The sequence below is a fragment of the Ruditapes philippinarum genome, unplaced genomic scaffold, assembly GCF_026571515.1.
Source record: "Ruditapes philippinarum isolate M1 unplaced genomic scaffold, ASM2657151v2 ctg1791_1_1_1_1, whole genome shotgun sequence".
NCBI classification, from domain to species: domain Eukaryota; kingdom Metazoa; phylum Mollusca; class Bivalvia; order Venerida; family Veneridae; genus Ruditapes; species Ruditapes philippinarum.
The window spans coordinates 95,524-122,980 of NW_026865661.1; the positions used below are offsets into that span (position 1 = coordinate 95,524).

The following is a 27,457-nucleotide window of genomic DNA, read 5'->3' on the forward strand; positions in this document are numbered from 1 at the left end:
TCACAAACTAGAATAGCTTTCTTGTGGGAGGGGGGAGGGGCATTTCTAGCACCTTCTGGCGGCCATCCATTATTTGCGTTTTTCTCTTTGCAAAGAAAGGGGCATTTTTACCTCTTTTGTCCAATAAGTATAAAGTTTTGAGGATGGCAGCATTTTTATTGAGGTTACAATATGGTCATAAAAGCTATTGGAATGCCTGTCAAGACCGCCAATGAAACTCGGTGAGTGTGACGAGATTTTACACTTCCAAAGAAAGTATTATTTTGAGCATGCTAGTTTATTTAACGACTGCATGACTTTTGTATCTGTGTTCATTGTGTTTTGCTCTGTTACACGATTAATATTTACGCTTCTGACTTGTTTGTTCTCGTCTTATGCGTGTTTCTCGTTTTTGAGTAACAAAGAAGAAGCAGTTTGTTCCGTGTTATAGTCCAATGCACTTGTTTTGGGAGACATTTCTCCATTGCCTTTAGATTTTATACTTATAGGAATCATGCTATAACAGTTTACATGGAATTACTACAAATTAATTGATACAAATTAAGACAATAAGAAAATGACAAGTACAATGAAGAAACGTTATGCTTGATATGTTTGTTTAATAAATGTTTATGAAATAAATAAATATATGGGAAAATAAATATAAAATGGTATTAATAAATAAATAGAAAAAAAACTTTATAAATAAACAAACATATATATAAAACAGAAAAAATGAAGAAAAAAATGCAGTATCACATTATCATTGATGTAAACATTTAAATATAAACAAGTCTGAATATCTTGGAAACATTTACATATAAAAACGTCTAAATGTCTTGGACTGTAAACATTTAAGATATAAAAAAAATTCAAATATCAATATCATTTTTCAAAGACAAAAATGTTGGGTGTTGTGATAGTAACAATATTTGTGCTACTGTATAACAATGATTTCCAATTCGAATGGCCAAAATCCTATCTATTTTCCATGTGGACATATTGGGCGTCTACCAGTGTCTTATTGCGTAGACTGTACCTGTCCAACCAGCGCCACAAGTCTGACTGTTATCTCCTGCGCATGCCTGAAAACACGATGTATCTGCATACTTTCCGTGCGGGTTCAACTGATGGCCACAGTCACAATAATACCCAGCCTGTAACATTAACGTTGTACGAGGTTAACTCGACTACATTACAACTATGTGTTATACAATTTTTCATTTGGTCAGAGCATTTGCATTGTGTGAGAACATGTAAAATATACTTTACTGTGATCTGTTTCACTGGTCCACGGCGCATACCTAGATAGGTAACAAGTACACTTTCAGGCCCCAACCTACCCACGCCCTCCCCCAAAATCTACAACAAATAAAATTAATATGAATAAAATTGCAAGTGAAATAATAGAAGTAAAAAGTTTTTACCTCAGTTAAAGCGTAGATACGATCTTCAGTTATGCATCTCTTTATGCACATCTCTGTTGTCATAATAATGTCAGATATAAATAAACCTTCTAAAATTCTTGGAGGGTAGTCGTCATAACAGCCTACATATCCTAAATACCAACAGAAAAGACATAAAGATTAACATCGTGTGTGACTTTAATTGTATCGCGTTGTATATCGCCAAATAAAACAAGTACATTTTATGAGCTTCTTGCTTCATTTTAAAGTTCTTAAATATCTTGTAAGTATATGTCAGTAGTGAAAAACAACGTCATATTGGTTTATACAATATTTATTTCTTCTTGAATATTTACCGACAAATTACAATACAAATAAATGGCATTCAGGATTGATTAGAAAGCTTAAAGCTTATATGAAAGTCTCTCCTGTAACAACATTTCAACAATTTAATTAAGTAACAACACAATATAGTTTTTTTGTAATCACAGTGCTATAATAGAAATACGCTCCCTTCGCATCTCACTGAAAACACTCACGTTACTTCAGACAGTGAGCGATAGTGGAACATTCGACCGATGCGCAGGAGAGTATAATAGAAATAATAGGTCCTGTTTAAGAGACGTACAAGAATATAATCTTTTATTAACCAAGTATTAGCCAATTTAAAAACATTTCTTTATAAATAATACAGTGATGTGTTTCCTTGTGGCAATATGCTATAGTTATTATAACATATAATAAGGAAATACATGAAATAAAGGCATATAAAGCAAAAGAAGGCTAGTGTAACTCTTGTGAAACGAAATGAAGAGCGCTCTTACTTGCACCGTACCTTGTAAATGTACGACAAAGTGGCATCGATTTTCTATTTTAAGCACAAAGATATACAATATATTCTAAATACCAGAGTAATATGATCTATTCAATTAACATTTCAAATTCAAATGTATGCATTGTGAAAACATCTGCATGCATAAACTAGTACAGAATTGTTGCCGTAATGAAGGAAAATTATTTTGCAAAACTAGAATATTCAGATCAGTTAGAAATGCTCTCTCGTCGACCTGAATTTAACTGGAGCACGAACTGGGACCTAGAAGCTCCAATAAGGTCTTCCAGTGACGACAGGTGTCCCAGCTCGTGCTAGGTGCACTCCTGAACCTCGGCCCTCACTTGGTGGTCGGGAGCCAGGAGTACCCTCGACTACACGATACGCTATATGCGCAGGTGTCATAGGCAACAGTTACCACTTTCTTAACACCGCAAAATTGCAGATATGAGAACTCCATTATCAGAAGTTTCAATTGTCCATGTCCTCACAATGCTTAAATGATTGTCAAATAAAATCCAATTTGAAGGTAATATATACAGAATCACTATATTTATATAAAATCGCAAAGATCAATAAAATCATGATATTGTTGTACAACTATGTTTGTGAAAACAGTAAATGGAGGAGCCCCCCTTTAACATGACTTTGTCATATATAATTGTGGCCGCTATAAAATATCTAAAAATTTTGATAATATAGAAGAAAACGAAATACACTGTAATCCTTTAGACTATGTATCAAAGAAATTTTATTTATTTGTGGATTGTGTAAACTAGGTACATGTCAATCATCATAGCTTAAATAAAAGAAAATAACTTACGATATCTTGATTCGTACAATGAGCCAATCCATTCTTCCAGTCCCGCGTCATCTCCATTTATACCGTAAGCTATACGGCATAGAGAACATTCCTGTGTATTTGGTTGATGAAAGTAACTTTGACAATCATCGTTCACAAAACAAGTACTAGCACAATGTGCAAGAGTTGAAATATGTGAGTTGACAGAGATTCTTTCATCTGTTGCACACATATAACCATCGTAATCTGAGCTGTTTCTAGGAACTGAATTAAAGTAAAATGAAAGAAAACATAATAAATCATTTTATCACGTTTACCCCATTTAATGCATTTCTTCTGTTTAAAAAATTAAAGATATGTAGTACATGTACAATATTTTCAAAATATTTTCGTTACATTCAAAATAAAATATAATTATTAAACAAGCGTGTGGGATTTGAAACGTCGGTTAACGTCAATACTGCGTTAACTGTTTGTTCCACTCGATTACTATTTTATGATACAATAAACTTTATAATTAAAAATCAAAGTGGTGGCCACTGAAATGCGATAAGCATGCAATAACATTATCTCCTGGGACACGCAGGTTATTTTGAATTTATCTCTGCTTACGCTGCGGAAACTATGGTTCTTTTTATTGCCGTTTTTTATTGATAAGTTCAGCTCGTTTTAAGATTTCTTTTTGTGTTCATGTTATTATGAATTATGAACTTTCATTCCGCAGATCTCATCATGGGTTTTTAAGTGTCCACTAATTTTTAAATTTTTAGTTAAAAGCAATACTGAAAAGTTGGAAAAATCAAATAAGGTCCTTAGTAATTGTCATCAAATATTTTAATCCTCTAATAAATAAAGTTTAGCATACAACTCCACACTTTAACAGGATGAGATATATTGCCACCGGAACATTTTAATGTGTACTGTAGATAACTTATCACTAATATATTTGAAATCTCCAATAAATAATATTATTTAAGGTATGAGAACACTTAAAAGCATTTTAAAAAGCAAACTTTTATTTATGTTTGAGGTTTTTGAGGGAACAGTTTGCTGAAATGCGCCTTACAGACACTTAATACATCTGCGAAGTAGTTACACTTTGATAATCTGTTAACAATTCAATGCACAATTAGTTTATTTTTCATAAAAATATATATTTATTTAGTGTAGACCAAGAGCAATAATTTTTGGTAAATTTTCTTTCCTTAATTCTGTATAAAAGGGCAAACCAGTAAAAAATGATATTCTGTTTCAATCTCATTCATGTATCAGACTTTACGTATTAACAAAGGTACCCTTCCAAATTCACCATATACAACAGCATTAAATGTTTGCTAACACCCAGGAGTTGCTTCAATATTTATATATGAACATGTTCTATGTCTGGTGAATTATGCAAACCCCATACTTCAGAACCCTAACTGAGAATATGCTAACCATATAATCAAACAATTCTAACTTTACGGATATTTCTAGTAACAAGTGAATATGTACATTTATCACATAAACCGCGGCGCAGGAGTGTAATAAAGCCATATTACACTAGTGTAATAACACTTTGACGTGACGTCATTTGCGCTATATAGAAACATAGCGTTAAAGCGCGCTAATGTTAGCGTTACACTATAGACGCGTCATTGAAAAATTACTCATTTTAACAGTTTACTGTTCTTATTTTATATATGCGATAAATAGAATATTATATTCGTGTAGATTCAATACTAAATTTATTGAACTCGTTGAATAAAACAATATTATGCTCGCCAGAGACTCGCATAATATGATTTTATTCAACTCGTTCAATAAATTTAGTATTAAACTACACTCATTCAATATCCTCTATGTATATTAAATTCAGTTAACTGTTTAACAGCTGCTTTTTCTTATTTTATATGTTTGTCAGTAAATATCTTGTACATATATTTTTTCTTTGTTATATATGAACCGACGTTAATGTATAAGATGCATAATTGACAATTTTCAAATTTTCAAAAGTTACCTTAAACCTAGCAATATTATACGTCATCATTTTCTTGACAAAAATACAGATTTTTTGAAAAATCACGATTAAAATTAAAATTTTGTATCAGTTATATGGAACAACAACAACAAACATGTTTTATTTCATTTATCTTTATCTGTAGAAATTGTAAGAAAGATCGACATTTTTGAAATAATAACAAACAAAAGCAAAACAAGCATATTTGAAAAAGATTGTTAATTATAAACAGGTATGTCTCAATTTTGATGAAATAGATTGTGTTGATTCAGAAATTCATCTGCATTTGTTTTCATACAATAAGGTTGTTGCCTTATTTTTGTTAGAATTATCTAGATAATAAGTCTGGACACAGGTGCAAAAATAAAGGTGGTTTACCATTCGGATTCAGAAATGTATTCATTTAATGTTTTTAAAACTACCTTATTTTTGAAGAATTTTACACTAAAATTATAATTTAACTTGCTTGTTTTTGCTGTTGTTTTATTTGTTTTGTTTTTTTCCCCTTTTTTGTGTTTATTTTGTTTTTCGAAAAATAAAAAAGAAAACTGTAATCTGACCAGATAAAAGAAAAGATGAAAATATAAAAGAAAATTAACTAAAATGTTTGCCCATGGAAGGGTTGGTACCCACGCTCATATAAATCCAGTATTTTCTGTCATGCTATACATTCAGATAAAAGGCATTCACTACAAATTTAAAGACATTATAAGAATTGCAAAAAAGCGGTCCTAATGAGCTCGGCATGAAATTTTTCGAAATATCATATTTCACTCTGATAAAATCTGGCACTGATAACACTCGTTCAGTTTAATCAAATAAACAGATATACAGATGGATTGACTACCTGTCACTTATTGGTTACGTAACCCTATAACGTCTTTCCGAAAACGCCGCCTAGCATTGATTATAAATGACAAGAAGACAATACAGTATTTTAGAAGTGAAAGGTAATTACAATAATATTTTAAAGATAACATAAATAAGGTTATTTAAATGTGTAAGTCTTACTTTCTCGAAAATGAGTCGGTTTAGATTGTACATACATTAAGGAAATAGATATCAATTCTGAGTGCATTGTTGTAGAATAATGCACGGTTTGAGTTCAAATGGGTAGTAATATAATCACGAAGCCCGATAGGCCTGAGTGATTAATTACAAAGCATTTGAACGAAAAACGTGCATTATTATACAATAATGCACGAAGAATTTATATCTATTTCCATTCTGACACGTCAAGAAAAACATAATTATCATTATAAAGTTGGACTTTATGTTTGGTGGTTAAATTTGTTTTCGCCAGAAACGTTCTTTAAAGGCTGTTCCAGTGGGTTGGAAAAAACTGTCGTTAAATCTACCGTGTGAAGAAACATTTTGAGAATAACGAATTCTGAAAACGTTGATAAAACTTTGTTTGTTTATTTTATTTCACTCTACGATTTTTCAAGCGAAATACAATTATTAAAAGTGACATAAATGTTAAACTTAACTCGTTTGCGACATTAAATAGCGTACTTGATTTGATTGTTTTGCAAGTGCTGTTTGGCGCTACATTGTGACGTCATGTAAACAACACTTTAAACGTCTATACAGCGTTAACGACTGAATTAAAGATATTGGTGTTCGGATTAATTTTTCTTAGTTAGACTATTTTCTTTCATTCTAGATAGTTTTCACAACAAAATTCGACAAAAAATGTTTTTATTTATCAGATTTTTCAAACAAAATGGCGCCATCAATGTGAAAATACACAGGGAGATAATAAGAACGGCGAGTGATTGTTGCAGAATAATGCACGCTTCGGGCCTTCTTTGTTTATATAGAAAAGTTCCGATAGTGTTAGAATTGTCTTAAGTGAAGCTGAATTTTCTAAAAAGATTCACATTATGCAAAACGACGCAAAATGAAAAGCCTTTATACTTTTTTTCTCAGATCGGGTAAGAATCGCAAAAATATCTATTTTCAGTTTCATTTTAAGTGCACTATTTGCATTTGCTAGAAGAAATTAAATATTTATGTTCTGTCAGCGGAGCTCCTTAAATTATTATGTGTTCATGTCCTTGCTTTTTGTAGATAATAAATGAGGGTACAAAAATAATTTACTGAATTAACTGAAATATATTGGAAATTAGTAACCTCTCACCTCTCGAAATTTTTATTAATACATTATAAAATGTTTCTAAGATTAATTAACCTACCGTCACGAGTGTAGAACATGGTATCTGCCATTGTTGTTGATCTGTTTTGAAAGTCAGCACGACAACCAATACAGTGCTGTGATCCTGGGATGTAAAAGAAACCAACACATGCTTCTTGCTGGCTACAAAGTGATGAACATAAAATCCTGTTAATTATCTTGTCCTTATTAAAGACGACATCACCAAGTTCACAACTGTAACCATCCAGTGCTGCATTTCTAGAAAACCTAGAATTTGCAGTAAAGCACTTTTCTAAATAAAATATATGTAACAAACAGCACATAACTAGGATATCACTCTTGACTCGATAGCCCATTTTCAATTAATGAGTTATTTACAAGTTTTGTTTTTTTTTAAACTAGATAAGCAAGTGTATCCTAAATTTAAGATAATTAGGTTATATATTTGATTGCATTTTAATATCAAGGTGTTTCAGTTTTTTTCATTAAACACAATTCCTCATGTATAAAACAGTCCAACAGTTCAGAGAAGCCGTTGGTATTTGTTATTAATAATTGAGTGGACCCTGAGAACAATATAAAAATATAACTCTTCATCACGATGACGACTCAGCTTAATAATTGATGAAGTAATTAAATTATTTCAGCGGATGAGTGACCAGTTTATCTTAAAAGTCATAGCTCGTTCAAATTCTGATCCTCAAAAGAGTAATGAATCATTTTTATTAATTTTCTAATTTGACAGGTAATACATATACTTCCGACCCATGGACAAGATATAAAAGACTTTTTACGTTCAACGTTCGTTGCCAGGCGCTTTCGTGTTCATTAATTAAAAATACCTTATTTATAACCGTTTCTTAATGATCAAGTACAGGTGAAACAGTGTACAGAATAAGTAGGAAGTTTAAAGCAGCATATCCCCAGATTCATGTTTTTAATGTATTTAATAGGTGAGTTGGTTACACCACTGGCTGTCACTCCTGAGGTCCCGGGTTGGATCCTGGGTCGACCCTTGAGATTTTTCAGAGACACTTTCAGTGTTTCCCAACTAACTAGAGGTGTACTGTAATCCTCGCACGTATCAGTGCTATGCACTGGGAATGTAAAAGAACCAAGGGTCTTTTCAATAAGAGCTAGGGACTGGTTCCCGAATTCCCATGTATCTCAAAGCTGTCTCTGAAGTGACTAGTCTAGAGTCATGTCACCAAATCGGCCTAAGAAGCTCAGCTTAGCATCCTTGATGATGTTCCGGCCTGAATACTAGATGTACATGAAGTAAAATATTGTGAAGAAAGTCACTTACACATTTCAAACGGTGCTTAAAATCCAGGTAAATTAACAAAAAAAGGAAGTCAAAATATGCAAAATAACTCTTACTGAGTTAGTAATTAGTAACGCAGTAAAATATGGTGCTTAATACTACAAAATCAGCATTTTTCTCACATATTATGTATATTATCATTCCTTGAAACTTGGAATCTTTGAACATTTCTTAAAATCTTTTTTTACAGTTTCTTTACAATATGATAAACAAGATCAACAAGGAAAGGCGGCGTTCAATGAACGCAAACTAAAGTTTGATTTTCTTGAAATATCTTGGCGTATCTAAAGGCATTGAGCTGTAGAAAGCTTTATTTGTTTAGATATCTCTGCGAACAATATACATTTGTAATAAAATAAAAATATACAGTATATTTACGACCAAAGACCGGTCTCAGATCTCATTACATTTTATTAGTGAAGATTTATTTTACATAAAAAACTAACAGAGCATATTTTACACAAGATCTGAGTTTTAAATTTTGTTAAAAAAATAACGAGAATAATATAAGAACTTATCAGGTACCCTAGTTTTATGATGGTAAATAAGTGTCTAACATACATGTATTATATGATTATTGATGTGTTAATTGAAGAAATGTTTATAATTTTCAAAATAATTTTTGCATATTAATTAAGTATGAAAATATTTGCCTGCCGACTGCGTATATATTGAGTTCACTACCGAAACACAAGAACTAACATATGCAAGTTAACCAGTTTACTTCCACAGAGTATCTTTTTGTTATCCTATGATACACTGTATATTGGAAATCGAGGATATACAGCAGACCACCCTCTGCCAAATTCTCGACCACTGCCCGCAGAGGAAACAGTCCAACAGTCCAGAGTGGAGTTCCGCCCAATCGATGGTGACCAAGAGAGTACAAGCGTAGGTTAACGATAAGAGGCAGCATGGAATATTCAAGGAATAAAAAAAAATTAATGATAATGACTTGAGATTTTCTTAACGGCCTTGATACTTGATATTTCGATTTTGACAGAAACATGGGCTTCAAATGTGTTGAATATTAATTTTAATTATTTTGAATGCTTTTCATTTCCTTGACTTAAATACAATAAAAAATAAAAAAGATACAGCGATGGCGTTATTATCTATTTCAAAAGGAAATTTGCAAGCCATATTGATCGAGTTGGTTTCATTAAACAACAAAAGGCATATTATGGTTTAGACTAATGAAAAAATCTGGAAACAAAGTGATCCCTCGGAAGCATTAATCACAACAAAATTACAAGAGAATTGCAGACTCGGTTTGATTGAGTCTGTACATATATCATTTTTTTAGTTGCGCAAGACCACAAGACGCAAAGGTAATAAACAACGTGACTCGCCTTTTATAAGAATATGACTTGCTTGAACAAATATCTGATATCAGAAAAAAATAGCCAGCTTATTACATGTGACAATTTGTGGTGATCTAAATGATTCTACAAGAGAAAGATCAGACATTACTGAAAATATATCTTTAAAACGTATAATGGATTTACCGGATGACGACAATACACTGAATGAAATCCAATCTTGAACTTTATTTGATAAACAAATGGTTTCGGTAACAAATAAACTTTGTGCAATGAAAACAGTGTATATATTAGAGAACCCGGGTTTTTTACATGCTATAGTTTAATCAGAAACCATACAAAAGCTAGAGTAGTCTGATCAAAATATCATGTTTATAATTGACAGTATGAAAGTTCACGAACTATCTGAATTTTCTTATCACTGTCCAATATCTTTTGCAATTTCATTTGATGATGTGTATTATTAATCCCCTTCCGCGTAGCGGAAAACCGTCTTCGTGGTCGAGGGGTTAGAGTCGATGACTTCTAATCCAGTTACCTCTCTGGTGTGGGTTCAATCCCCGGGAGATGCTTTGGTAGTTTAGCGCGAAGGAGGGTAGTCTAGTACTGGTGTTACTCTACAGGAACGATGGTTAGGAAACTACGCGCCTATATGACTGAAATAATGTTGGGAAAAGGCGTAAAATGATACAAACAAACAAAAGCGTGGCGGAAAGGGGATTATAGGGATGATCTCCGTCTGTCAGTCCGTCTGTCAGTCTGTCCGTCGGTAACACTTGCGTGTCCGCTCTATAACTTTTAAACCGCTGAATTATTTTTGAAATAATTTAGCACAAGTGATAACAATAATGAGACAATGTGCAGAGCGCAATAATTGGGTTGCTACCCCCAAGGTCAAGGTCACACTTAAAGGTCAAACGTCAAAAAGTCTTCATATCATAATAAAAAAGTCTACTTTTCGTGTCCGCTCCATAACTTTTAAACAACTGAAAAGTTTTTGAAAATACTTGGCACAAGTGATCACCATAATGAGACAATGTGCAGAGCGCAATAATTGGGTTGCTACCCCGAAGGTCAAGTTCACACTTTAAGGTCAAATGTAAGAAAGTCTTTATTTCATAATAAAAAGTCTACATTTTGTAACAGCTCCATAACTTTTTAACATCTGAATTTTTTTTTAAATAACTTGGCACAACTGATCACCATTATGAGACACATAAAGGTCAAATGTATAAAAGTCTACATTGCATGTCCCCTCCATAACTTTTAAACCTCTGAATTTTTTTTAAATAGCTTGGCACAAGTGATCACCATTATGAGACGATGTGCAGAGCTCAATAATTGAATTGCTTCCCCCAAGGTCAATGTCACACTAAAGGTAAAATGTTAGAAAGTTTACCTTTCGTGTCTATCCATAACCTTTAAACCGCTGCAATGTTTTTAAAATAGCTTGACAGTAATAATCACCATTATGACAACATTGACAGAGCACAATAATTAAGTCGAAACCTGAAGGTCAGGTCACACTCAAAGATCCAATGTAAAAACATCTATTTTTCATGTCCGCTCTAAAAGTTTTAAAACTACTTGGCATAAATGATACCCACCATGACACAATCTGCAGAGCTCAACATCCAGGTACACCCAAGGTCAAGGTTATATGTTCTCCATCACTTTGAGTTTATGGAAGATTATAAATAACTTGGCACAAATAACCATCATCGTGAGATTATGTGCTAATGATATGAATGACACAATGAATGTCAAGGCCATGGTTGGTAAAAGGTAAAGAAATACACATTCATGTTCACTGCGGAGGGGGATTTAGCTGTCCTTCATTCTGCCTTGTTTTACAGAAAACAACGTTGATTATGACAAAAATGTTTGGGAAAATATCGATGCAAATCAATTTGATACACTATGCAATGAAAATAAAGATAACAAATAATCTGGTGAATAATAATATCGACATCGATAAATGGCCAATCTCGTTTAGCACGAACTATATGTATATCTATCGCATAGATGGTAGTGTAAGCTTTCAATTGATACAATGCATGTGTCCAGCTTTGACTATAGCTAGATTAACGCTATCTAATCGTGTATACTAAAGCTAAAATGGTTGGGAAAAGGTCTCCTTTCACTGACCAAATACGGTCCTATATCAAGAACCGCTGTATTCTTGGTATACATGCGTAAGACATATTTAATGAAATATGTCGTGTTTATGGGAACAATGAACTTTCTTTTTCATCAGTCACACGGTGGTGTAATAAGTCTAAAAGTGGTGTGGATTCAGTAAAAGATGCACCTCATGCACGCCGTCGTTAAACTGCAATTCCACTAAAAAAAGGTTGAAAAGTAAAGGATTTGATTGCTACTGATGCAAGATTTACAACTAGGTATATAATTAAAATGCGTTGTCATCTCTGTAGGAGCCACCCATACAATACTCAGACGTGATTTAAACATGAGAAGGATTAGTGCCAAATGGACACCCCATCCCCTTACAAAAGAGCAAAAACTTGCTCAGATAAGAATCTCCAACAGATCTTCTGCAAATATTTTCACTGGCGAAGAGACGTAGGTTCACATTCATAAGCCCAAGCGAAAGATAAATAACAAAATATGGGCAACTAAAGGAAGACCTTGAATAGCAAAACGCACCATGAGCGTCAAAAAGGTCATGTATGTAAGTTTCTTTACCAATCATGGTCCTGCTATTCAAATTCGGTACCAAAGGGTAAATCTGTGAATGCCAAGTTTTACAAATGCAAGATCCTTCATAAATTAAAGATATATTTAAAAAACTGTCGACCAGCAACTGGTCTCCGTGCTGTCAGGTTGTTGCATGACAATGCTTCGTCACACAAAGCGGCCATTTCACGATACTATCTGGAACGAGCTTCCTCAACCGCCTTATTCGCCAGATCTTGCCCCTTGTGACCTTTTTTCTATAGCCGAGACTCAAAAAGAAACACCTTGCTGGAAAAAAAATATCAAACGCGTAAAAATCTCGATTCGGCTATTTTCCAGTGTCTGAACAGTATTCATATTTGAACACTCCTCGTATTAAATTGTTTTCTGACCTAAAATTTGACATATCTTTCAAAATAAATGACAAAGCCATAATAAAAATACGGTCAATACGGTTTGACAATGACTACAAGCAAAACAAAAATGAATTCTACAGGTGTAAACAATTATACAAAGTTGATTCTTCAGATCTTCACAGAAAATTACGCAAAGCTAAACAGATTTTTGTTATCAAGGAAAAAAGAATTTTTCTAAGCTAAGCAAGAAAAATTGTAAACAACTCTAGAACTATATATTAAAGAATATAAGTCTAACAATGCATATAGTGATGTGAGTTTAGATGTGTTAGTACATCATTTTAGTAATATGTAGATACAATATATATTGAAAGTCTTGACTGATGTAATACGGAAGACAATATCATGTCTAAATAGCCATAAAAGTTGTGACATTGATATTAATAAATGTTGAGGATTTTTTTTATGGACTCAAAATATTTAATTGCGCCTTATCTTGTAATTATTGTGTATTTATTTAGCACAGTATTATCCTGTAAATGTTCTGCCACTGCGCAATTATTGATTACGAACGGGCTTTTGATATGGTTATACACAAGGCTGTGGATGAAATTAAAAGAATCTTGTATAAGCTGTAATATTGACTATCAATCAAATCGTAAATCATGGGTAAAAAATACAGCTGTTTTGCCGATATCTGGTATGTTAAATATTTCTATTGGAGTTAAAAAGGCGGAACCTCTCTCCTCTATTATTTATTTTATTTGTAAATGATGTTGAAATATTATTTATTTGTCACAATTGACAGAAAATAATTTGACTTTGTTATTTGTGCATATCCTGTTGTTTACAGATAACATAGCCCTTTTTTACCACAAAGCCAAACAGTTTACAATCCCTACTTGATAACATTCATACTCATTGAAATGGGATCTTGAAATTAATCTTGTAAGACTAGTGTGTTATGTAAAAAAATTGTCACCTCCCTTTGGTCAATTATCGTCATATGCAGGTGACAAAGATGAGATGTAAGTATTGATCATTTAGTAACCCTTAATTGCGGGACTTTCATGTAAATGTTCCTTATTATAAGACTTAACATTTATGACGGGCGTATTTTGTGACAAATTGGCACTCCTGTCGTGTTTCGGTAAGTGAACTCAATTCCTAACACTAACATCTATGCAGTCGGTAGGTACTTATATCTATAAATACTTGATTAATGTGCAAAAATGTATGAAAATTATAAACATTATATCATTTGACCGCATCTATGATCATATAAAATGTTAGACACTTACTGAACATTAAAAACTTAGGGTACCCGAGAGCTCATATTTTTTTATATGTTCACGTGCATGTGTAAACTTACAGGATCGTGAACGTTATTTGTGGTCTCGTTATTTTGGATAAATTTGTAACTCAGTAAGTTCTTGTTTAAAAATAAAACGTAATGAGATCTAAACGCATTGCAAAATGTTTTGTGAGAGGAAGTATGGCTAAACAGAACTTAAATATCTCAGCAATTTAACTAGACAGTTAAAGACCTATCCTGTACATTTATCTTAGAGTTATCTTTTACATTTTATTTTATAATGGCAAGAACTACTCTTTACATTTTATTTAACAACTGTCCTTTTCATGTAGAACTTTCCTTAATTTGTTTGAGATATTGGAATGACAAGATCTATCTTAGAATGGCCAATGAGATTCCCAGATTTCAGTTTGTAATTTTTAAATGACCAATGAAAATTCTTCTTATATTCAGTTCTTCCCTGTACATTTTACAGGAAGTCAAACTAAATTTTGACGGCCTTCGACCGAAAAAACATTTTGTAAACTTAGAAATTAAATTGTAAGCATATTGATATTGATGTCTCTTCAAAGTATGCTACATTGATTGTTAGGGGTTCCTATTACTTGTTTTTACGTTTGACTTTGTAAAATTTGTAAACGTCTTATGCAATTGAAAGAATCACAGGTATATGGTGGCTGACTTGGTACACTTTGAGCGTTGCGTTGTTGATGGCAACAACACAACCTTTTTCGTTATCGTCTTGTCGTTCTGTCGCTAGCGAAGCACGACAAATGGTGCGTTGTCGTGCGGTGCGTTGTCGCCTTGTCGCTTGGCTTATATATATAAAATAGCCAATCCTCCGATTTCAACCGAGCGACATTGTGATAACGCGACAACACGCCGCATGACAACGTTCCGTTTTGGTGTGCATCGTCAATCTCCTACGCAGTGATCTCCCCTTATCAGTACATAGATCTCTGCCACCACGGTCCGATATATCAGAATTTATGATATTTTATATTTTTTAGCTTTTAAATTTATTTCTCATTGTTTTGTATACTTTTGATACTTTTTAAATAAAATATAACGAACGTAGGTGCGAAAAGTTATAAATAAAATAGAAAGAGAAAAATGACGTTAGATTTTCAATGTAACGGTCGATATTTATATTTGAATTTCGACGTTACGTCATGTGACTTTCACGTCTGTGAAGGCAGTGATTACAATCTGCCAAGGGCGCTAATCGCTGCGAGGAGTTTGGTGCATCGCTAGCGTTAGCGATAGGACGACAAGACAAAAACGCGATAGCGAGCCATTTGGCTCTTTGTTGCTAGCGGCAGCACGAAGAACAAAAGTGTTCCAAATTAGCCACCATGCATACATATTAAATATTGCAAATAGGAATAAAAGGATAATGGATAGTATAAAAACAAATTATTTCTTATAAACTTTTTATCTTTAATTAAATTCAAATAGCTATGATAAACAAGAAAAATACAAAACACTGTAAAAACTTTGTTAACCGGCCTTGGACTAGAAATAGGCCTAAAATTGGTTCATGATACCACAACAACATTCAATGTGTGAAGCTTTAGACTCTACATACAAAAAAGAACAATTTATTTTGTACTCAGTAATTTTGTTACAGTTCTTTTTTTCTCTCAATGTATATTGTTGATCTTTAATATTCTAAATGTCGTTTTAGAATTAAAAAAAACTTCAACAATTAAAGTTTAATTAAACAAAATTTGAAAAGTAAGATTATAAATAAGAACGTTTTATTGGTAGATTAAAAAGGGAAATACTGAACAACACTGAAAATCCGAGAAAAAATCGTAATGTAAAAATACTTTTGTTACTCTAAACATACATTGATAAAATCTTGACTTGAAGTCACCACATGAACAAAGTCACAAAACTGTTTCAACATTTATAATTAAATTTACATATGTATATATTTGTGAGAGATGTCTTTCTTTGTGACCCTCTCAAAGTATCTTGGCCTAGGATACATTCTCTACAGAAGTCTAATTAAACAAGTAATACAACAATATTCTGTTGGAATAAGTACAAATACAAATGTACATTTAACATTTAAATATTTTCATAAAGTCCTACTTTTCAGATATACGCGTTTTTTATTGAAATTTCTTGTTTGTACTTATTTAAATGATGGTTAAGCACTTTTATTTTCTCACATTTACTTTACTCTTTACCTACACGGATTTACTTAAATGTAGAAAATATATATACTAAAAAAAGATTGTTTCTACATTCAATTATAGCTAAAAGTTTATCGTTAAAGAAAAAATTATATTGTTGTTTTATAGATTTCGAAAAATGCTTCGATAAAATTACGAGATCTCATTTATTTCATAAACTAATAACAGAAAATGTAAGCTCTCGATTTGTTAATTCTATAAGAGCTATGTTTAATACAGTGAAAGCATGCGTAAGATATAAATCAGAAAACTCAACTTTTTTCACGTCAAATATTGGAGTTAAACAGGGAGATCCCAGTTCCAGTCTGATGTTCTTATTTTTCGTAAATGACATTCTTTTGAATATAAATAGTAACATAGACGGGATCTGTTCTATAGATGACGTCAAATTATATTTATTGCTTTTTGCCGATGATGCTGTCATTTTTGCAGAAACACCACATGCATTACAATCAATACTTAATGACTTACAATTATACTGCGGTCTGTGGGATTTAAGAGTAAATACATCTAAAACAAAAATAGTTATTTTCGAAAAAGGACGAAAAACAACGCATTCTTTCATTTTTAATAACGTATTGTTAGAAATCGTGGATTCGTTCAAATACTTAGGAATAACCCTATTTAAAAACGGCAACTGGAATAGAACACAAAAACACATAGCAAAACACTCTCTATATGCACTTCATTATTTATTTATTATTTATAACCAATTAAATCTCAATACAAAAGAAAAATGTAACTTATTCGATAGTCTTGTAGGATCAATTTTGAATTATGGCTCAGAAATATTTGGATACCATAGTGCAAATGATATAGAAGTGATTCATAATAAATTCATGCGAAAAATATTACACGTTCGTAAAAGTACAAACCTTGTTGCATTATATGGTGAACTAGGAAGGTATCATATGATGATACATCGTAAAATAAATTTAATTAGATTTTGGATACGAATAGTAAAATCAGATGATAATTACATGTACTTAAAATGACATACAATATGCTTAGAGATGATTTTAATGATGGTCATAACTATAATGGTCTTAATTGGGTCGGACATGTTCAACAAATTTTCGATGAAATAGGTATGTCAAACATTTGGCTTTCCCAAAATGCTGACATCGCATCTTTACAAACTATTAAACAAAGAATAATTGATATATATATATAAATATGGAAGCATAAACCTGCCCTTTTTACTTGTGTCTTATGACTTTTGACTTGTGACTTGTGACTTATGACTTTTGACTTGTGACTTATGACTTTTGACTTGTGGCTTTTGACTTGTCTGATGAATATGATAATTCGGCGCTTTTTTGAATGAAATATGGCAGACAACGAGTTTTTACATAGAATATTTTTGTTCATTGATTAATGAATTGTATCAGTTAATTTTGATATAATCTACGTTTTAAGTACTTTTCTCGATTTGTTATAGATTGCGTTTGTTTATCTTAATGTGGTGACATTGTGTCTGATCATCTTTCCTATAAAGAACCTATGAGTGTCTAACCTTTAGTTAACTATTGCTAAACAGATTCAGATTTATGTAAACTACTAAATTTCTTCACAATGTGCATTCCAAGTTATAGATATTCATGTAACTAAGCTTTGGGTGTGTAGTTTTTTCTTCAAACGTACACACTGCATACAACTTATTTAAAACAACATTTATTTTACATGTAGTAACATAAGCTTATGCTATGCACCGTTATTCAATTTTTTATCGTTGTTGTTTGTCATTGTTTGATCATCTTATGTAGTTTAATAATAATTGAACAACTTTTTGGATTTTATGTTGACAGTGAAATAAAGTAAATATCAGCAACGTCTTAGTAAAGAGGAGAGACAATGGTATAAGTCCTTATTTTGGAAAGAAGGGAGGTGTAGTTGTATGGGTCGTTGTAAGGTCCAATAAAACGAGGGTAGTTCGAAAAGTGTTGTAACTCGACTTTTTTCTGGAAAACTATCAGAGAATGAGATGTTATATAAAGTTTTATTGCATTTGCTAGTCATTTATCTTCGCGCTTTACAACCATATAATGTTGCGAAAATCAATGCACGATGCATATCAGCAATTCATATCAGTAGTGGGTAAGGTTTATATACTGGGCAAAAATTCGAATGGTTATCTGTAAGATTTAAGAAAGAAAGAAATACGTAGTCTTCAACAGAAAGAACATTTTTTAATGTGCAAAACAAATCTTTATAATATATTTATTGGTTTTCCAGAAAATGGTCATGTGGCAATAATTTTCGAACATCTCTTGCTTTGTTTATGTGTTCCTTCTATAGATTAAAAAAATGAAACAATTAGTTTCAGAAATAAAAGTGAAATCTTTGAGGTCTTTTTCTTTCCAACCAAAATACCTTTGCATGTACCTCATTGAGGAAGTTGCATGCCAATGTGAGACATACTACTGCCAATGATGCCGTGCCAACGTGCCAACATGACACAAAAATGCACCACAATTTGACAATTCATGAATTGGCCTCTGAGACCTTTGTCATAGAAAGAGGGACCTGGGCGTGCAGCACAATTTCTATTTATATTGGAATTTTTGCTAGGCTATTTGAACATCCCATCATCATTTACTCCTTAGACAAAATGTTTTACAAAAATGTGACCTTTGACCTCTAAGTGTGACATTGACCTTGAAGCGAGGAATCTGTGTGATGTCAAAACATCTGGTTGAAGTGAACATTTTTGCCAGGTTATATGAAAATCCAATCATCAGTGAATGACTTATATTCGAGACACGAAACGTTACACCACAATGTGACATTTGACCTCTAAGTGTGACATTGACCCATTGACCTTGGACCTTCAAACTTTGTATGTAAATGCACCTTCATGAGTTCTACATACCACATCCATTATTCTTTTAATGGTCAAAAGGTCACATTGTGGTAACGATGATCAACAAGTGCAAAGACTTTAAATGGTCATATAATCTAAGTGCTTTGATCTTAAGCATTCAAACTTTCTAATATATATATACACACTTTGGTTCGGTACTGTGACACTCACCATTGACTTTGTTACTTTAAAATATGTGTGGCAGGCATTACTTACCATGTCGCATCATCATCTGCTGTTTGAATATTGTTGATGTTATCTGTTTGAAAACAATTTAAAGAGACTCGGATACTTTGTACTTTTGTTAATGAAACAGGAGCAGGCACGGGCGAACTTTGTTCTAGACATACATTTATAATTAAACTTGTCAGTTGACCTAAAGTCATCGTCATGTTGTAAGATAAACTAGAAATGATATATGTTGTTTGGATTGGGACTTGTCTGTCAAATTTGGTCGGAAACATTGATTGATGAATTTCCAATTACATGTATATATTTTTAAATAGATTACATCAACAATTTTACAACAGCATACGTGGGCGCGCCATGGTAATAAAAATCTCAAAACAAAGTGATCCCTCGGAATAAGCCATATCTGCAATTCTCGTATTTTTATATGCAAAACACAAATGTCATTGACTGTTCCAGTTTTGAGTTTCTTGTGATTAATCCAAAACACCAAGCTCATTATTGTCATGATTGAAATATTTATTGCGAATACATGTACAAGTGTATATATAAGTACGCTACTACTATGACGTTTAGCCATTTTATTGAATTTGAGGTGCGGACATTAACAAAAGTTGTATATATCAACATAAGAATGATATCATAATTGATCAAAAAAGAAAAGAAATCACTGTCGATTATCAATGAGGATAGTCTATTAATGTTCCACAGAAAAAGTCTGTCTCTGTTTATCTTCCTAGCCTTGTAGGAGTACCGGTTTCTCCACTGGATGGCAGACCGCTCGGTGCAGATATCTGCGGCAGCACTGAGTGCAATATAGCGGTAGTTACCGGAATAGGTTCAAGAGTATCATCTCTGTACATTAGATGGAGGGATTTTGAAATAATTTGGCACAAACGTTCACCATCGTAAGAAGATGTACCCGGTATGCAGACACATCTTTAACCTTTAATGATAAAGGTCAATGTCAAGTATGTTTCAACACCAAATGTTGACATTTCAGACGAAGGCTGCTTTTGTCCAAATGAAATTGTGTTAAAACATCAAGGCTTTGGCTTAAATAATAAAGAAGTTATAACAGATTAGTTATAATCTGTCCAAGTGACCTTGACCTTCAACTCAGGGTTGCGGCTGTATATAGCGACACCTCGTCTCGTGATGGTGGACATTTGTGCCAAGTTATTTCAAAACCCACTCATTCATATAGAAGTGGACGTTTAACCTCTAAGTGAGACTTTGACCTTCAGTACGGAAATGTATCTTATACTGGGACACATCTTATGATGGTGAACATTTGTGCTAACTTATTTCAAAATCCTCCATCCATGTAGAAAGAACAAAGCGGTGACGAACTATTTCAACCCAGTTTGACAGTGTTGTGGAGACATAATTGCATACATTTGTAGTAGCTATTTATATATTTACAGCTGTGTAGTCGTGTTGCATTGTCGTTTTAGTCGCAGGTTGTCTGCTAACCATACCAATTTATTGAGCTCGAAAAACAATTGCAATGCCGTTTCAGCGTCATGTGCCATTTGTAAATCCGGTTTCAAGAGTTTAGCCAATTCTTTAAAGTCTTTATTTCTGTTCTTCGGAATAAAATACATCCGTTGACAACAAATTACGTCTTGTATATCTACATTTGTACCGAAATCTTGACTATCAAATAGTTCGGGTAAATAGAACATTACGTCAGGTTTTCCATATTGAGCTCGTTATTCTTTTGGGGTCTAATAGCGTGAGTATTCCAGTTTTGTGCAATTCGATCAAGGTGTGTTTGAATTAGATCCATGAAGCAAAATTTCAGATTAACAGAGTGGACTGGGTCGAGTTTATCATATCGTCAAGAATCTTGCAAGTCTTTAAAAAAGCTGAGCCACCACTGTAAATCTTCTTGTCGTAAAGAGCGTAACCAACGTTCAACTCGCTGATTGGAAGTACTTTTACCAATTATAACACTTCTGTGTTTTGCAAAAGCGTCAATTGCATTGTTGTAAAAGGTATACATCAGAGTTTTCTGTTCTAGCATCACAACGTATGATACGAAGTGCCTTTTCAATTGACTTCAGGGAATTTAAAAAAAACTTTGGAATGAGGCATGGATTATTGTTTGTATCCGATACCTCTAGCCAGATCAGTCTTCTACTTAATCTATCAATAATACCATGGACACAAAATCCAAAGGGTTTAAACTTGCAATAACCATCTAAATGCCAAATATAGTTGGGACCTTTCGCACAATAAACACGCATTTTTAGACGATAGGTTCTTCTCAGATCAGATGAGTGCCCTCAGGATCTAAAATCTTCATTACCTCCATAACTTCCTGATAAGTTGTCTGAACATTATGATTAATTTAAAGCCGTTCCCACAAAAACCTATAACCCATAGTTTGTCCACAAGTATTCAGCTCTTTGTGAATGGTATTAATAACTGTGGGGTTGTAATTCCCGACGTTTTAGGTTAAACTTCTTTAGGAATCTATATAATTGCCGCATTGACAACAAAATTTTATGTCTATTTAATAAAAATCCTAGAATCTCGGTGTATTTGAAACCAAGTTTGAAATATTCAATAATAAGTTCGGACCTCTGATTCAAAGTTTGCTTTGGCAAATAGGTTGGTACAACACACATCACCACATAAAAAAGTGCCACAATCATTAATATTATGGGCCCAATCTTCATTTTTATTTCTTTTCATCTATATCAGTATCTGTCAGTATCTGTAAAGTATATAAAAAATAGTGTTAACAGTCAGGATGATAAGTGCAAATAACAACAATATATCTGGTACTATATGTTCTAGCATAGTATAAAGAAAAATCTAACATGAATTGTTCATGTTTTTTTGTTTGTTTCAATCTTTAACTCGCATGTCAAGGGTTTGCTTTGGATAATACATAACATTATTTATTTAAGTATGATAGTGCAGAAAGGTTGGAGCTTACAGGAACGTCAGCAATGGTTGTTTAGTTTTTTGCCCAGTGAAGCACCAGCTAGCACAAACCTAGCAGGATTTAAACCTAGACTGCCAGCAAATCCTCCTATTATAAGTCAATTGTGTGAACCACTCAGTCAGCCTGCTACCCTGAGCGACACTATGCGCTAGCTAGCAAATTGATTAATGTGAATATATATTTTAAAATTAAAAAATCCATCAACCCTCGAATGATACTATCTTAATTTACAAGATATGAACAGCTTCCACAACCGTCATTAAAACAATAAAATTTAAGAGAATCTACACGTGCGAGAGGTTTGTATAACACTTACATTTTGAATAAGTCAGGACAACTGTCGACAATATGAGATGCTCAGCAGCCTTTAAATTGCAGCTAATCCAGATGATAAAATACTATTTTAGAAGAGACTGTGTTATAAAACGCCCCAATTAAATGGGAAAATTGTTCTAGAATATAAAGCGTTTTCGTCTGCCATATTTCATTCGAAAACGCGCCGATTTATGTCAAACAGGTAAGTCACAAATCAGAAGTCAAAAGTCACAAGTCATAAGTCGCAAGTCATAAGACACAAGTTAAAAGGGCAGGTTTATGATTCCATATATAAACAATCATGGGATGCTGAAATTAGAACTTCAAATAAGTTACAGTCATATAGCTGGTATAAGAAAGAATTAAAAGTAGAACGATATTAAGATGTAATACCTAATGGTAAATTTAAAATAGCACTAACAAGATTCCGACTATCATCTCATGATTTAATGATTGAAAAAGGTAAATATTTAAATATTCCCAGAAATGAAAGAATATGTTCAAATTGTAATATGAATGTTATAGAAAACGAGTTCCACTTTCTTTTAGTATGCCCAAAATATAATAACTTAAGAAAAACCTACTTCAATCCATATTTTTGCCATTGGCCTACTAAGCAAATTTATCTCACTTATGAATTTAGACTCTGTTAAAAGTATTTTGAATGTCAGCAAATTTATATACAAAGCTTTCCATATGCAATAATTCTTCTTTATTCCAAAACGAATTTCATTATCATAACCTGATGTTCACTGCTTTGTTTTCTTTTTATCTTTTGTAAGTATTTTAAGTTAATGTAAACACAATGAAATGGATCTCCATATTTGAATTGTTTTACAAAAATGTATTCAATAAACATAAATGTTGCTTGTAACAAGAAAAACATATTCTTTGTAATATGTTTTACTATAGAAATAACACAACAGATAAATGGTAATAATGATGAAAAATATTGTTAAAAAAATACTTTACAATTAATTATGTTCACTCTGTTAAAAAATAATAATTTAAGATTAATTTGTATAAATTTTTTGTATATAATTCTCTGTTAACCATGTACTTGCCCTTATATGTTTGTATTATATATTGAAATGGCTATAAATGTTGTAACATTTAATGCTGAATAAATATTATGTTATGTTATGTTATTTTAAAAAATTGCAACAGTTCTTGTGATTTTCTTGCTATTAAAAAGAAACTTAAGTTATTCAAAATGTAAACATTAATATATATAAACATCTAACGATCAACAAGCCGGGTAATTAACTAATTATCGACCAGTGAGTATTGCAGTATAGCCCAATGCTTTTACCAAAATCGTATTTGACCGGTATTTGGTCGTTTCCCAATGTCTTATGACGTAGACGGATGCTTTCCAATGACTGCCACAAATCTGGCTACTATCTCCTGTACATGTCATATTACATGATGTATCTTCATACTTCCCGTGAGCCTTCAACTGATTACCACAATCACAATTATCGGTCGCCTATAACACAATACATGCACATGCACGGTTAATTAATTAATTTCACTTTAGGTATCCTTTTGTGTAAAGTTTAAATAAATTGCTTGTATCTTTTTTTACACGAAGTGTTATCATTTATCAATTTGCAGCGTATGTACTCTATCCATATAAATGGTAAACCTTAAAACATAATTATGCTATTGAGTAATATTAGTATTATTGTTTAAAGGTCCATTATGCCTCAGAAACGCTATCAATTTTATTTCTACGCAGGTGTCCGTTCGTGCCTGAAATAATGCACGATGGATGATCTAAGGTCTTCGTCCACCAGTAAAGCTGTAAAGTCGCCATATAAATTCAAACGTTAGCAAGTAATAGTTACCTCAGTTAAGGCGTAGGTACGACCTGCAGTTATACATCTCTTGATGCACATCTCAGTTGTCATGGTATCGTTTTTTATAAAGATATCTTCTAGAATCCTTGGAAGGTTGTCGTCATAACAGCCTATATATTCTACCAAAATATTAAAGATCTATTTCATGAGATGTTTCACTAAATACCAAAATATTTCCAAAATGAATAAGTTTAAGTAAAAAAATCAATAATATCAGATTTGCATTAACTTTACAGTAAATACATGTACATTTAATGCTGACAAGTCCCATTTTTGTTTTTAAATGCCGCAAAATTGCAGGAAAAAGAAAATACGTTGTTCATTTCGAGGGTTCTCTCAGGATCAATACCTTGGAAATGAAGTAAAAAAAATAATTATATGATAAAAAATTAGTTTATACTTGTGTAGCAGGTAGCATGTGACAATACTGTACAAGTATATTTGTGAAAATAGTAAATTTAAGATTGTCCCTCCGCTTACGACTACCATTACTTTATAACATATTTATAACATATTAATATTAAAATATGAAGAAGAAAATGTATAAATAAACGAAATAAAAATGTAGGTTTCAAATAAATTGAATGTAGTTATTTGAGCATTATTATTTCATGTAAACTAGACACATATCATCATAACATGGATGTAAGTTGTGGTGATTTCGTATGTATAACTTACGATATCTAGATTCGTACAACGAGCCCGTCCATTCTTCCAGTCCCGCATCATCTCCATTTATACCGTAAGCTATACGGCATAGAGAACATTCCTGTGTATTTGGTTGATGAAAGTAACTTTGACAATCATCGTTCACGAAGCAAATACTAGCACAATGTGCAAGAGTCGGAATATGTGAGTTGACAGAGATTCTTTCATCTGTTGCACACCTATAACCATCGTAATCTGAGCTGCTTCTAGGAACTGAATTGAAGAAGGAAAAAAAAACATAATACTAGTAAATAATTTTATCACGTTTTCTCTCCATTTGATTTATTTCATCTGTTTCAAATGAAAGGTAAGAACATGGACATTTTCAAGAAATTTTCCTCACATTGTTAAGTGAGATAAATAACATTAACTTCTATTCTGGTGAATTCAAAGTTCTTGCTCAATTTGAAACGAGCTCTCTATACTGAATTTTCTAATGAAAATAACCGTTTTAATTTAACTCAATAAATACAGAAATGCAAATTGATTTTTCTTCATTTTATACCCTGCATGGCTTAGTTTTTTTTCTTAATTGTTTTCGCACATTTCTGTGGACATCTTAATTAAAAAAAAAATCTAAAATAAAATAGTTTGGTGAATCTGAATTTTTAATTCACATGAAGAAACTTGTCGGTGTCCACTGGAATATCTACTCTTTCTGATGGAATTTTTCAATGCTATTTAGTAACTATTTAACTATAGTTATTTCAATAATAAATTAATTGTAGAAAGATTTTACAATGCGAAATTGTAAATATTTGCTTCACGCATGGTCCATCAGATACGAGTATCAGACACACATCATATCAAGGAAAACAAATCACAAAAATGAAATTGGAATTAAGAGTTCTTTATGGAGCCCCATTTTAATTAATATATTTTGATTTTCAGTAAGGCATTAATGTTTCTCGTGTCTATTCATAAAAAGAAACGTAAAGATACATAATAATTCAAACATTAACTTCTTTTAAAAATGTGTTTAAATTCTATTTACTTGTACCTAATATTTTACAGTTATTATATCATTATAAATGAAATATTTAGAAATATTGATAGAATAAAATGCGTATTTACATTATTCCGTATTTTCACTGTAAAAGTTTATTTTTCACTGCAGTGAAACATATTTTCCGTATTTTCACTGGTGTTTTGCCGAACTTCTTTCTTTTTAATTCAGCCTAAACTCAAAATTAAAGGAGAGGTCTGAAGAATTGTAAGTTAAAAAAAATAGAAAAAGTATATAATAAACAGAAAATTCAAGTTCGTTTCTTTATTATAAAGACAGAATTACTTTTATCTTGTGACTACCATATTTCACTCGTGGCTACTGCCACTCGTGATTTTTTTTCATACCACTCAATGAAAATAAATCCTGTTTTATAGAAAAAAAACTTGAATATTCTCTATGTTTTGCTTATTGGATAAAAGATAAAATCTTGAACGGCTAAAAAAGAGAAATAACCATGTATTAATAAAAGCATATATCCATATGGGGATAGTAATTATCCCTTGTACGTCCCAAAATTGTGTTTAATACATAATAAAAATGTTTCTAAGATTAATTAACCTACCGTCACGAGTGTAGAACATGGTATCTGCCATTGTTGTTGATCTTTTTTGAAAGTCAGCACGGCAACCAATACAGTGCTGTGATCCTGGGATGTAAAAGAAACCAACACATGCATCTTGCTAGCTACAAAGCGATGAACATAAAATCCTGTTAATCATCTTGTCCTTATTAAAGACGACATCACCAGATTCACAACTGTAACCATCCAGTGCCGCATTTCTAGAGAACCTGGATCTTGCAGTTACGGTAACGCATTTTTCGAAATAAGATACAAATAATATAAATATCGGAACCAGTATATCCCTCTTGGCCGAATAGCTCATTTTGAATTTATGATTTACACTTTATTGACAAATGGTAATCTATATCAGAAGGCGTATTCTTAAATTCATGTTATTTGTCTGCAAATAATGTCATAATTGTATAAACATATCAGAATGTTTAAATCGAACATAAGTCCGGAGTTGCCGTTGCTAACGTATAAATAAATGAATGAGTTTACACTTGCTTTAATTTGGCTTCCAATTCTTTACACATTTTCTAACTTAGAGGCAAACAGAATATAAATATTTTCTCTTGATTTGATTTTAATTTTAT

At 32.3% G+C, this 27,457-nt stretch overlaps 1 protein-coding gene across 1 annotated transcript; it reads right to left on the bottom strand.

Annotated features, from left to right (window-relative positions):
• Positions 1–739: 739 nt before the first annotated feature.
• Positions 740–26,892, bottom strand: LOC132729942 (uncharacterized). Its single transcript, XM_060715778.1, has 7 exons — positions 26,862–26,892; positions 25,261–25,503; positions 24,571–24,701; positions 24,146–24,209; positions 3,041–3,283; positions 1,407–1,537; positions 740–1,136 (listed from the first exon to the last, which is right to left on the bottom strand). The coding sequence occupies exons 1-7, from the start codon at positions 26,890–26,892 to the stop codon at positions 990–992; spliced, it is 990 nt and encodes a 329-aa protein (XP_060571761.1). The 3' UTR covers positions 740–989.
• Between the last annotated feature and the right edge of the window lie 565 nt (positions 26,893–27,457).

Bases quoted from the DNA above. Each gene is read 5' to 3' on its own strand.
- LOC132729942 (XM_060715778.1), bottom strand. From the start codon at position 26,892: ATGGCAGATACCATGTTCTACACTCGTGACG. The intron at 25,504-26,861 runs GTAGGTTAATTA...TCTTCAATTCAG, and splicing joins CATGTTCTACACTCGTGACG to TTCCTAGAAGCAGCTCAGAT. The intron at 1,137-1,406 runs GTAAAAACTTTT...TTAATGTTACAG, and splicing joins GTATCTACGCTTTAACTGAG to GCTGGGTATTATTGTGACTG.